At 37.6% G+C, this 11,062-nt stretch overlaps 1 protein-coding gene across 1 annotated transcript; it reads right to left on the minus strand.

The window, feature by feature from the left end:
• Positions 1-322: 322 nt before the first annotated feature.
• LOC101354955 (annexin A1) lies at positions 323-10,306 on the minus strand. Its single transcript, XM_012557528.2, has 5 exons — positions 10,164-10,306; positions 2,852-2,931; positions 2,647-2,755; positions 1,336-1,430; positions 323-469 (listed from the first exon to the last, which is right to left on the minus strand). The coding sequence occupies exons 2-5, from the start codon at positions 2,915-2,917 to the stop codon at positions 338-340; spliced, it is 402 nt and encodes a 133-aa protein (XP_012412982.1). The 5' UTR covers positions 2,918-2,931; positions 10,164-10,306; the 3' UTR covers positions 323-337.
• Positions 10,307-11,062: the final 756 nt, after the last annotated feature.

Consider the following 11,062-nt stretch of genomic DNA (forward strand, 5'->3'; position numbering starts at 1 on the left):
TTATGTGTCTCAAAATTTATCTGAGTCTGACATTGAGTAAATTTTACCCATCATATTTAATAATTAAAATAAACTTTATTCTATTGCTCTAAAACAAAATTAGTTTATAGCTACCATTTTAGGTAAAGGTATAAAAAATGCAGATATATGACTCATACAGTGACATCACCAGGAGGGTGGACAGCAGCACAGTCCTTTGTGCCAACATTTATTTATTTGTTCATTCATTCATTCATCGATTCCCACTGATTGACAGACACTCAACACGATGTTGAGAATACAGCAGCAGGCGTAAACAGACTTGAACTACACATTGTCTTGAGGAAAGAGGTTTTGCTTAAATCAGGCGGTTTACCTTCATGGCACCACGGAGTTCATCAGCATCAAACTGGGCTGGAGTTTTTAACAGAGCCAAAGCAACTTCCTCGACATGGCCTTTGAGGGCCTTCTTCAGAGCTTCATCCAGGGGCTATAAAGAGTAAATTAAGTCAGGGCTTCTAATAAGAAATGGCTAGGTTATATGGCAACATGTTGTTCCCTGACCTTAAGGTAATTTTCCTGCTGATCCCTAAACCCAACCATCTGTTAGAGCCCGTTTACTTCATATACAAAATTGTATCAGATAATTAAGAATTCTATGTTAATCTCTTAGAGCTAGAATGATTAGAATGGAATTCACTGAATGCATCGATAACTTCTTTTAGGAACGAATTCTTAAGTCTTTAGTCAGGGAAGCAATCACAAAGCTGAAAATGTAGGGGGGCATGTACACATACAGATGAAAACAGTAGTAAGAATACTTTTAAAATTAAGTATTAATAATTTTTCTAATATTTGAGGTTTGCACAGCTCAAGTAAGCAATATAATTAGACATTAACATTATATCGTTTTCTAACTGTACTCCTTAAAAAACAATAACCCATATATATTGGGAAAGATGTAAAACTTATATTTAAAGTAGAATTATGGTCTACATTTCACATTACGAATTAAATAGTTCAGTTTGTTAGCAGAAGACATATTCGAATCAGAATTTATTCCTTATTGCCAACTAACCTTGATGTTTGTTGTGTCCAAATTAAAAACTTGTCTCTTATACAGAACACCAAACTGTCAAAGAACTTTACACCAAGACAAATAATTTATTAATAGTCAGTAAACTCACTAGGATTGATTCAGTTGCAGCATAGGGGATTATTACTGAAATCCCAGTCTTAGGTACAATAGGAAAATAGTGGGCAGAGATTCAAAGACTAAGTAACTGTACTTCAGGATCTATGTTTAAGCATGAATATTACTAAAATGAACTAGCTATCTTCACCACCATAGCTTACCTTTCCTTTTTCCTGGAGGTATGCTGCTTTGATTTGCTGGCGTTGTGCATTGTTTCTCTTAGTTAAAATGTCAATGATGGTTGCTTCATCCACACCTGGAAATAAAAAGCAAAAGGCCATCAGAGAATTTGGTGTATTATGGTGGCTTGTATGTGTTGCTATGATGCTGGGAGCTATGTTCAGGGCATTTCAAAACCAGCCGGTGTCAGCCATGGTGACAGATTTCAACAGGGCTTTCAGACTAAGATTGACTGGGAAGAAAGATCTGCTGATCCACTTGCAAAGGTTAGCCAATGAAAATGTAAGAGATCATAACAGAATACTATCCTATATATTTTTGGAAGATGAGCCTCCTCGGTTGGAACGCATTCAAAATAGAGTACCTGCAACAACGGACTCAAACATACCAAAGATAACGAAGATGGCTCAGGACTAGGCAACATTTTGTCTGTTATACATCAGGTAGCTGTGGATCAGCTGCTCTCAAAGGCAACTAACAACCGGCTTTGAAAAGCAAATTGCTTCATCATCAGTGATTGGTTTACAGTGATTCATTATCAAGTTATTCTTCTGCCTGAATGGTCTTTCCAATCGTATTTTTTCCCCTCTGAATATTTACCTACAAGCGCATCATGCACTTGCTCAAAGAAAAATTGAAAATGCAGTTTCTGAATGTAAACTATACACAAATGTAGTTTATTAAATATGAACTATTCATGTCTATCATGACCAGGATTAATTGGTTATTCCTTTAACTATTTTTTCAAACTAGTTTTTGTGGCTTTATAACGTTTTCCAGGCTATCATTAAAAAAAATAACTAATTAAATATAAATTTGTCTCAACAAATTACTTTGCCCTTATTCTTGAAATTATGTTATGAGAATGACAATTTCTAGGAAAAATCGATATTGATACTGAAAGATGCTCCAACTTAAGTGTTTAACACACAAAGAAATATAAATTATATCAGCCTAGAAAATCACTTGCTACACAAAATGTCAGAGAACTAATTATAATGCCATTTCATTCATTTGACTGAGAAAGGAAGAGGCAATTGTTCCTGGCCTTGGGTTGCAGATTTTGGTCCTACTTCAAACACTAAATGTGAGCAGAGATGTTGAATTCAACATTGAGCTTCTGCTAAAAATGCACTGGTAAGAATATCCCTAAATACATCCCCAAATACATCTTCATTTGAGAAAGAAATCATTTAACTTCAAAAGGAAAGATTTTTCCCACTGCAAATGTATGTTTTTCAACACTCATTTCAATATCCATTGTGATGTCCTGGAGGGCCTGTCTTCATCACCTCTAACTGTTATTGCTTTGTGCAAGGCAGCAACATCTGAGGATGGATTGAAGCCGGGGTAGGGGCTCACTGCTGACCCAGGGCCGCCTTTGGATCCTTTCACAGTTTTCTGTGGATGAGAGAGACATACATTAACGTCCGTTCACACAATATTAGTTTCTACTTTAATATTGTAACTAAGTTATTTTATTGTCCCTTTACTTACAACGTATTCCTGCTCTTCATTGTCAATAAACCAGGCCTGCTTGAGGAACTCTGATACCATTGCCATGGTTGAAGAAGTATCTGGGAAAAAAAAAAGGTAAATGATTTAACAAAACACAAACCCATTACACACATGTGCTTTTTACAGATACCTGTTGCCATCAAGTCAACTGCGACTCACAGAGACCTTATAGGACAGAGTAGGACTGCCCCATAGGGTTTCCAAGGCTGTAAATCTTTAAGGAAGCAGACTGCCACATCTTTCTCCAGTGGAGCGGCTGGGGGCAGCTGGCCTTTCAATTAGCCGCCGAGCACTTAAGCACTGCACCACCAAGGCTCCTTTTACAGACACACCACCCAGCATTTAGAGCAGCCTTGTCTTTACTTTCCAAGATGACTTTTAGGGATATCATGAAATGCTAGAAGCAAGGTTTGTTTTTTTGTTTGTTTTTGTTGGTGGTGGTTCTTATGTTTTTGTTTTGTTTTGTTAAAGGAAGATCCTACCCTCTAACCAAAACCCATAGCCTCCATTCAGTCTTAACCCCTAGGGGTCAGTCTTAACCCCTAGGGGTCAGCTGGTTGCTACGTGTAAGCATATAAACTGGAGGGAGGAGCTGGTGATCCACTCCATTCCGAATTTTTAGTGCACACGTTGTATGCCTGGAGCCCCTGCCGCTCAGTGGTTAAGAGCTCACTTCAAAAGGTCAGCAGTTCGAATCCACCAGGCGCTCCTTGGAAACCCTATGGGGCCGTTTTACTCTGTCCTATAGGGTCACTATGAGTCAGAATCCACTTGAGGGCAACAGGTTTTCATTATATGCCCAGCACTGAGGTACAGAAACAATTAAAGCTTCATCCCTTGCTCTCCGTGGGACCACACACAAGGGCTGAGGAAACTACCTAGAGGAGGCTGGAGCTGATCGAAGCCTCTCTTGACATGAGGCATGGTTAACCCGGCAGAAAATTGGAATGAACAAAACAGCAAAGCTTGTCAGGTTCTAAAAACTGCAAGAAGTTTGCAGAACAAATAACTTTGTCAGGAGCCCTAACAAAGAGGTGTACATGTATCTCCCAAATCTTTGGGAAAATATTAATGCATTTTAAGCAAGATTTCATTTCTATTTCAGAAAGATTATTTCTGCTTATAGCACAGAGTATGGCTGAGAGGTAGGCAAGATAGAAGCCTGGAGACCATTAAGTAGGCCATTAGAGAATCTAAGATTAATGTAAGATTAATTAGGGCCTGAACAAGAACAGTGGCTATAGAGAAAGCATAATGTTTGCATTTGTAAGGTCAAATCCATAAAAAAAACAGAAGTGGATTCAAACTCAAAATACTATCCATAAAACGATAACTCAGTATAGTTCTTATTGAATCTCTATTAATTCTGTTTCATTTTCTATTCCTTGGTATAAAATTAGTACTTGAAATAATTGCTATACTCACATATCTTACTATTTGAAGTGTCTAAATACTAATTGTATATGTTTTCTCACCCAAAACACACACACACACACACACAAACCCAGAACAAAATTACTCTATACCAGATTCTTTGCTCTAACAGGAAGCATTAGAGTGAAGTTGTTGCAACATGCATGTCCTCTTTTAGCAAACTCTGTCTTAAAGGAAATCGCTTGCATCCTTATCTTGGTTTGGCAATACATTTATGTAATGAACCATGAATGTTTTTAAACTTTGAGTATGTTTAAAATGAAGGTATTCTCTGTTTTGTCCACTGAAAAAGTCATTAGTGAACATTTTTATCTGGGAAAGTGTTTTCAAGAGCCCATTCTCAAGATCTACACTGATCTAACTCTCCATACCTTCTGGGCATACCCCGCTAGAGGCTATTATCATAGATACAAGCGAGAGAGGTTGGAAGGACAACCTGTGGCTACTTTAAATTTCTGATGTGAAGCTAAATGACTCATGATGAGTAAAACTCATAACCTGACTCCTTAACAGCATGCTCAGGCAAAGTACTTGAATCCGAACCTGCTAAAACATGACTGCAGCTCCAAGTAATGAGATTAAATACATGAGGGAAATAATATCTAAAATAAATTTAAAGCTATTTCCTGAAGTCAAAGCCATGACGTACAATTTTGCATGAGGTTCTATTTCCCGTTCCAGCCATAACCAGGTACAATGGCTGCTGCCACGTCAAGTTTCACGTTCCAACCGCTTAACCAACAGCTTAACTGGCACAGCAAAACCTCACAGCAGTCCTGGCAAAGTCTGAAGGATGCTGAATTTTCATTTCTATCATCTCATCCATGCCCTGAGTAAAGCTGCATCCTCAAATTGAGGGATATGATTTGCCACTTAGCAAAGTACTTTTCCATCAGTTATAGACATAAGTTTTCCAGTAACTACACTCTTCTCAATTAAAAAAGACCAACTACAAAAGAAACCAAAGCACAGACTGAGGATATTATCAGGTATACGATTAATAATTAAAGTTTTACAAAATATTACGAATGAAAACTTTACAAAAACTTTACTCCATTAGCTTTTTCCACTTCTAAAAAATTGACTTGCATAATAGATCAATTTCTTGAAAAAAAACTTGAGAAAGTGTAGGAAAATAACGATATTGCTATATTAGTTATATATCACAAAATAACAAAAATAAGGGGAGTGAGAAATTTCTTTGATACATCAGAGTAGTCCATAGAGGAGACATACCTTGCGACGTATCTTCTGAGTTCTTAGATTTTAGTCTGAGCTAATTTGGATGGCCTATGAGCATGGTATGGAAAGTCAAAGTGCTAGAATGGCAACTTTCTCAGGAAAGCAATTAGAAGAAAATGGAATCCCAAGCCAAAGAATGGCCAGTAGCTCTTAGCAAAGTTTAAAGACACAAAGATCATGGCAGGATGTCAGAAACTGCTCTAATAGAAACAGATCTTATCACAGACTGCTAGTTAAGGGCCCAAAGCCAAGCGCGAGTGTTAACATGTACAACTCTCAGTAGTTGTGACACACTTTACAAATACACAGGAACAATATTTTGGCCAAATTTTATTGCTAAACTATCAACATCTACACTCTGTATGAAAACCAATCTTTGGCATTTGATAAAACCCATTCACCAACTTGAAGGTAGCGCTTGCTTTACTATAAATCAAATAATGCATGCAGAAGTCTTTTGTAGACTGCCACCCATTATACAAACGTCAGATAATACTACTATTCAGAGAATGATCTGGTCTAGAAAATAGAATTGTATGGTCAGTAAAAGACAAATAGCCCTCTGAGTTCACAAAAGTTTTCTTTTTTTGAATTGCAATATTTAAAGCTTGCACTAGGTATTTAAGAGTCCATTTGATTCTCTTATTTTGACTCAGTATTATTTAGTTACCAGTAAACTGCAAAACCAAGTTTATGTCAGTGCTTAACATTATCTAATTTGAGGATGAAACTGACCTTTTATATATAGGTTGACCTATACAGAAATTATCAATATTCCACATTTTTTCAAATAAGTGATTTTTTTTTTTTTTTTGAATATGCACTGCCTATCAATCTCAGGTTACTGGTGAATCAATGTGTAGCTTTCTAGAGATTAGCATATTTTATATATATATATGCCCTAAGAGAGTCCTCTTCATTTTATGCAGCAAGGATTTAAAGAAGGTAATTACTCATAAAGAGTATACCCAAGAGGTCAGATAGAGAGGAATCACCCCTAACTAAGCCCTAAGATAAACATATTACAGAAATAGTAAATTAGCAATTGCACGAACTAGACAATTTGAAAACACTAAGACTTACTGTATCTACCCTAACTTCCTGATTTTTATAATCGTACTGTGGTTGTGTAGAGGAGCCCCGCTGGTACAATGGTTTAAGCGCTCAGCTGCTAACTGGAAGGTCAGAGGTTCCAACCTACCAGCCGCTCAGCAGGAGAAAGCTGTGGCAGTCTGCTTCCGGAAAGATTTACAGCCTTGGAAATTTGATGGGGCAATTCTACTCTGTCCTCAATGGTCACTATGAGTTGGAATCAACTCAATGGCAATGGGTTTTTTTTTTTTTTTTGGTGGTTGTGTACGAGGATTTCCTCAGTTTTTTGGATACACAGATGGAGGTATTTAGAGGCAAAGAGACATCATATCTGCAACTTTCCATCAAATGTTAAAGAAAATAAATAAATACAGAGAGAGAGAAAAAGAGAGGATGAATGATACAGTAAATGTAAAACATAAACATTGGGGGAATAGAGGTAACATGTACATGGTAATTCTGTGTAATATGCTTGCAACTTTTCTGAAGGTCTGAAATTATGTCAAAAGAATAAGCTCCCTTTTTCTTCTTTTTGTTTAGTCTCAGCTTGCATCTGTGTTGGTCTCACGAAAGGCTACTTCTAAAATTTTCGACAGATGAAGCTGAACTGCGTGGTCTATCATGTTTGCCTGGTTGCAAGCTAGCACCATCAGAACTCAACAATGAGAGCAACAGCAAGTAAGTACTAACACTTCCAAAGCGCAACGTATCATCCCTGTTTTCTAGTTAGGAAAACAAAGTATCATTTCAGACAAACTTCCAGATAGGGAGTGGCAAGATTCAAGGCGTAATTTTATGCCTTCTGATTCCAAAGTCTGCGTATATTCTTTTAAACTAGTAACCAAAAAGATGGTGACAAGATTCATGTTATTTTCAACAGTTCACACTTGAGAATCAAATCGTTAACAGCCAGCCGTTGGAGAATGTGGCAATTTCGGCCCAGTCCTAAGGAGTTTATTTTAAAATACTTTGGCTGTGCAGTGTTTCCCTGGTATATGTACTTCACAAGTCCCTCCCACATCCACCCATATGAGACTAGGCAATTAGACTCTACAATGGCATAGCTTATGAAGGATCATCTTCAGAGGTAACCTCCTGAATGTTTTGCTTCTGTGTATTTGCATAACGGGTGTTCGCCTTGCCTAGAATACTCTTTCTGCCCTTACACCCACATCCCTTTGCCTAATTAATTGCTACTTCTAAGTTAAGATTCAGCAAAAATCTAATAACATCATCCAGAAAGCCTTCATTGGTACCTCAACACTGAGTTGGGTAATCTTCTGTGTCCTCCCAAAACATCCTTCCTGTACTCCTATGGAGCCCTGGTGGCATAGTGGTTAAGAGCTTGGCTGCTAACCAAAGGGTAAGCAGTTTGAATCCACCAGGTGCTCCTTGGAAACTCTGTGGGGCAGTTCTACTCTGTCCTGTAGGGGCACTAGGAGTCGGAATCGACTTGATGGCAACGATTTGTGCTCACTCCTAGACTAGCCTCCATCATCATGCATTATCGTTTGTTTTCTTTTTTTAATTTACTTATTTATATCCCCTAGCAGGGTTCCATGCAGTCAGTATTAATATATCATTCATTATCTACCTCCAGTCTTTGGCAAAATGCCTGGTATTTAGTATATTAATAAGTGCTATTGAATGACTAAATGGTGTATCAGTGCTAATATTTTAGGAAGTCATGACTTCATTATTTCCAACCCCCTACACATATCTACACTTAATTAACAAACATTTTCCACCCACAGCTACAACATACAAGAATTGAGGAGTTCTCAGTCATAGTCTTGTTCTCTTTAATTGGCTATATGATCTCAAGAAAACATTTAACTTCTCCAGAGGCTCTTCATTTGTATAATGACAATGTTGGAATAAGTAGTACCCAAGATTCATTATAGCTGTGAAGTAATATTATAAACACCAGTCAGAAATTTCACTTCAAGAGGCCAGAGGTGGAGACAATTAACATAATGAAGAAAGGCATAATAGAAATTGGAGCTGTTCTGATCTTCTTGATAAAAATCTGTCCCATTTTAAAGAGGGAAGAGTTCACTCCAAGAACTGATTATATATAATGGCTGAAAAATAATAACTCCATTCGTTTGGCTCTGATTTTAAATGTATGTCAGAGAGTAATGGGTTTAGGGAGGGTTAAAAACAACCAGCTCAGTCAGCTAACATCATATACAGAAATCAACCTTTGCAGGCCTTTTGATTGAAAAAGTATTTAACAAGCATGAAACTCTAGTTGGTTCCTCAATAATGTTATTATGAACTATTTTCTCACATCAGTCAGATGTTAGTATCTGCCAGATGTGGCTGAGCCTGGAGCGAGGGTGGTAAAATTACTTCCCGGGAACAGGCCATTCCAGAATTTGAAACTAGTATTTTACTGCATTTAAAGCATTTGCGGTGTGCCTTGTCTTACCGTTACCGAAACACAAGCCTGGGGACAGAGGGGAACACTGCTTTTCCAAAGTTCCTGCATGTTTTTAGGCATAAACATGGCAAGGAAAAGCATATCTGTCTTAATTAGCTATCATTAAAAAGTGAGAAATCAGGACATTTCATTTAGCATTCGGAGTGGTTTAAGAGAAAAATTCTTGAAGGAACATTTATATGAACAATAGTCAGATACATGGATATGATTTGTAATCCCTCACTTTTGCAAATATGTCTGACACCATTAAAAACTCTACTTTCAATTTGCTTTGTGCTTTTCTAAGGAGTTTTATGGCCATTAGCTCATTCAGCAATGAGTCCTAGATGCTGTTAAATAGAATAAATTGTGGAGGGCTCCACTGGAATTTCTATGGCATGACTTATCTGACACCACCCAGGAAATACTTCCTTTTCCCTTGTGTTTGCAGACTAGCCCTTTAAAAGCCCATGATGTGGAGACTACAGGGAAATGAATGTGGCCACACCCTCTTCAGATAAAATGAGCAATAAGTGGTCCCTATTATTCAAACTGCATTAGGCAAATATAACACGAATTGCAAAATGGTAATTACTAAGGGCATGATTACCACTATGAGGTCTGAATCTATTTAGTTCCCCTTACAGAAGAAGAGAATCAATAATGAAAGGCCTGCTATTTTTTAGCAATTCCCTGCAGCCCACCTCTGCCACATGTGTTCTCTTGGCTCCCCCACAAGCATCCCGCTCCCATCATGATTTCCATTTGAGGCACGGACAGCTCTTTGGAAACTCATTCCTTTTAGGAGGAAAACACATTCTTTCCTTCACTTCCATGGTAACTCACCAAAAGCACAATAAGCCAGTATTAAGGAAATTTAACATATTTTAAAATTTGTCTTCCTTACTTCAGTATAGCAAAGCAATACAACGTATGGATTCCAAAATGTAAGTGTCTAACATCATTTTACAGAAAGATTTCTCAGAATAGCTTGAATGCAACTCGTCACCTAGTCTACAGAAGCAGTAACATTTAACATAGTGATGGGAAAAGGGTTCAGAACAACCAAAACTAACTAAAAGGAAAACCAAGACTTACTGTTTTTTCTGCCTTCTTCCAAACAACTGGAGAGGTTGTGCTCTGAGCCGTTCACTCTAGAAGTGGAGTCTTGGGCTTCTGATTTTATAGGATCTGAAAGAAGGCCACACCTAGCAACCAGAAGTTAGTAACTGGCTGCCTGCCCAAGCCTTGTCTGAAAACAAAGTGAAACAAGCTTGCAAAACTACTCTGTGAACCAGTCATAGCTGACAGTTTGAAGGAAAAGCAAGGGAAGGACAGGTTTTATCCCCCTTTATTTGGCACTCTTATTCCAGAGGGGTAGAATGTAATAGATTCTCAAGTATGCAGAGCTAGCCACCCCAGAACGGAGCCCAGTGATTGGCACTCTTTTTTAGTTAAACTGCTTGTGGAAGTAAAACTTTTGAAATTTTGTTTCAAAATTAAAACAAAACCAAACAATAACCTTAGGTTTGAATACCAGCTCCATCACTTTTTACTGTGTGAGCTTGAGGACGTATTTAACTTCTCTGAGCCTGTTTCTACTTTTGTAAAATGGAGCTAATAGTATTTAAGCTGCCTACCTTAGTGTTAAGAGCTCGGCTGCTAACCAAAAGGTCAGCAGTTCAAATCCACCAGGCACTCCTTGGAAACCCCATGAGGCAGTTCTACTCTGTCCTATAGGGCCACTAGGAGTCGGAATTGACTCTATAGCAGAAAGAGTTTGGTTTTACCGACTAGAATTGTTAACAACTGAGAAATAATATATATTTGCAAATTTTACCATTGTGCTGTGCTGAATAATTTTCTATTTATAGTTCACCAGCATTATTTTTCTGCCTTCAAAATAAAAAACTTTTTATACCTGCATATAGCTTGTTGATATACATAAGAAATATAAAAGAAATAAAGTTACAGTATGGCTCAAAAATATGAACAAA

Source organism: Trichechus manatus, unplaced genomic scaffold (assembly GCF_000243295.1).
Source record: "Trichechus manatus latirostris isolate Lorelei unplaced genomic scaffold, TriManLat1.0 scaffold00107, whole genome shotgun sequence".
Classification (NCBI taxonomy): Eukaryota; Metazoa; Chordata; class Mammalia; order Sirenia; family Trichechidae; genus Trichechus; species Trichechus manatus.

Excerpts from the sequence above, each read along its gene's own strand:
- LOC101354955 (XM_012557528.2), bottom strand. The coding sequence starts at position 2,917 with ATGGCAATGGTATCAGAGTTCCTCAAGCAGGCCTGGTTTATTGACAAT. Across the intron at positions 2,756-2,851 it reads ATGAAGAGCAGGAATACGTT|AAAACTGTGAAAGGATCCAA; the intron begins GTAAGTAAAGGG and ends TCTCATCCACAG. Across the intron at positions 1,431-2,646 it reads CAAAGCAATAACAGTTAGAG|GTGTGGATGAAGCAACCATC; the intron begins GTGATGAAGACA and ends TTTTATTTCCAG.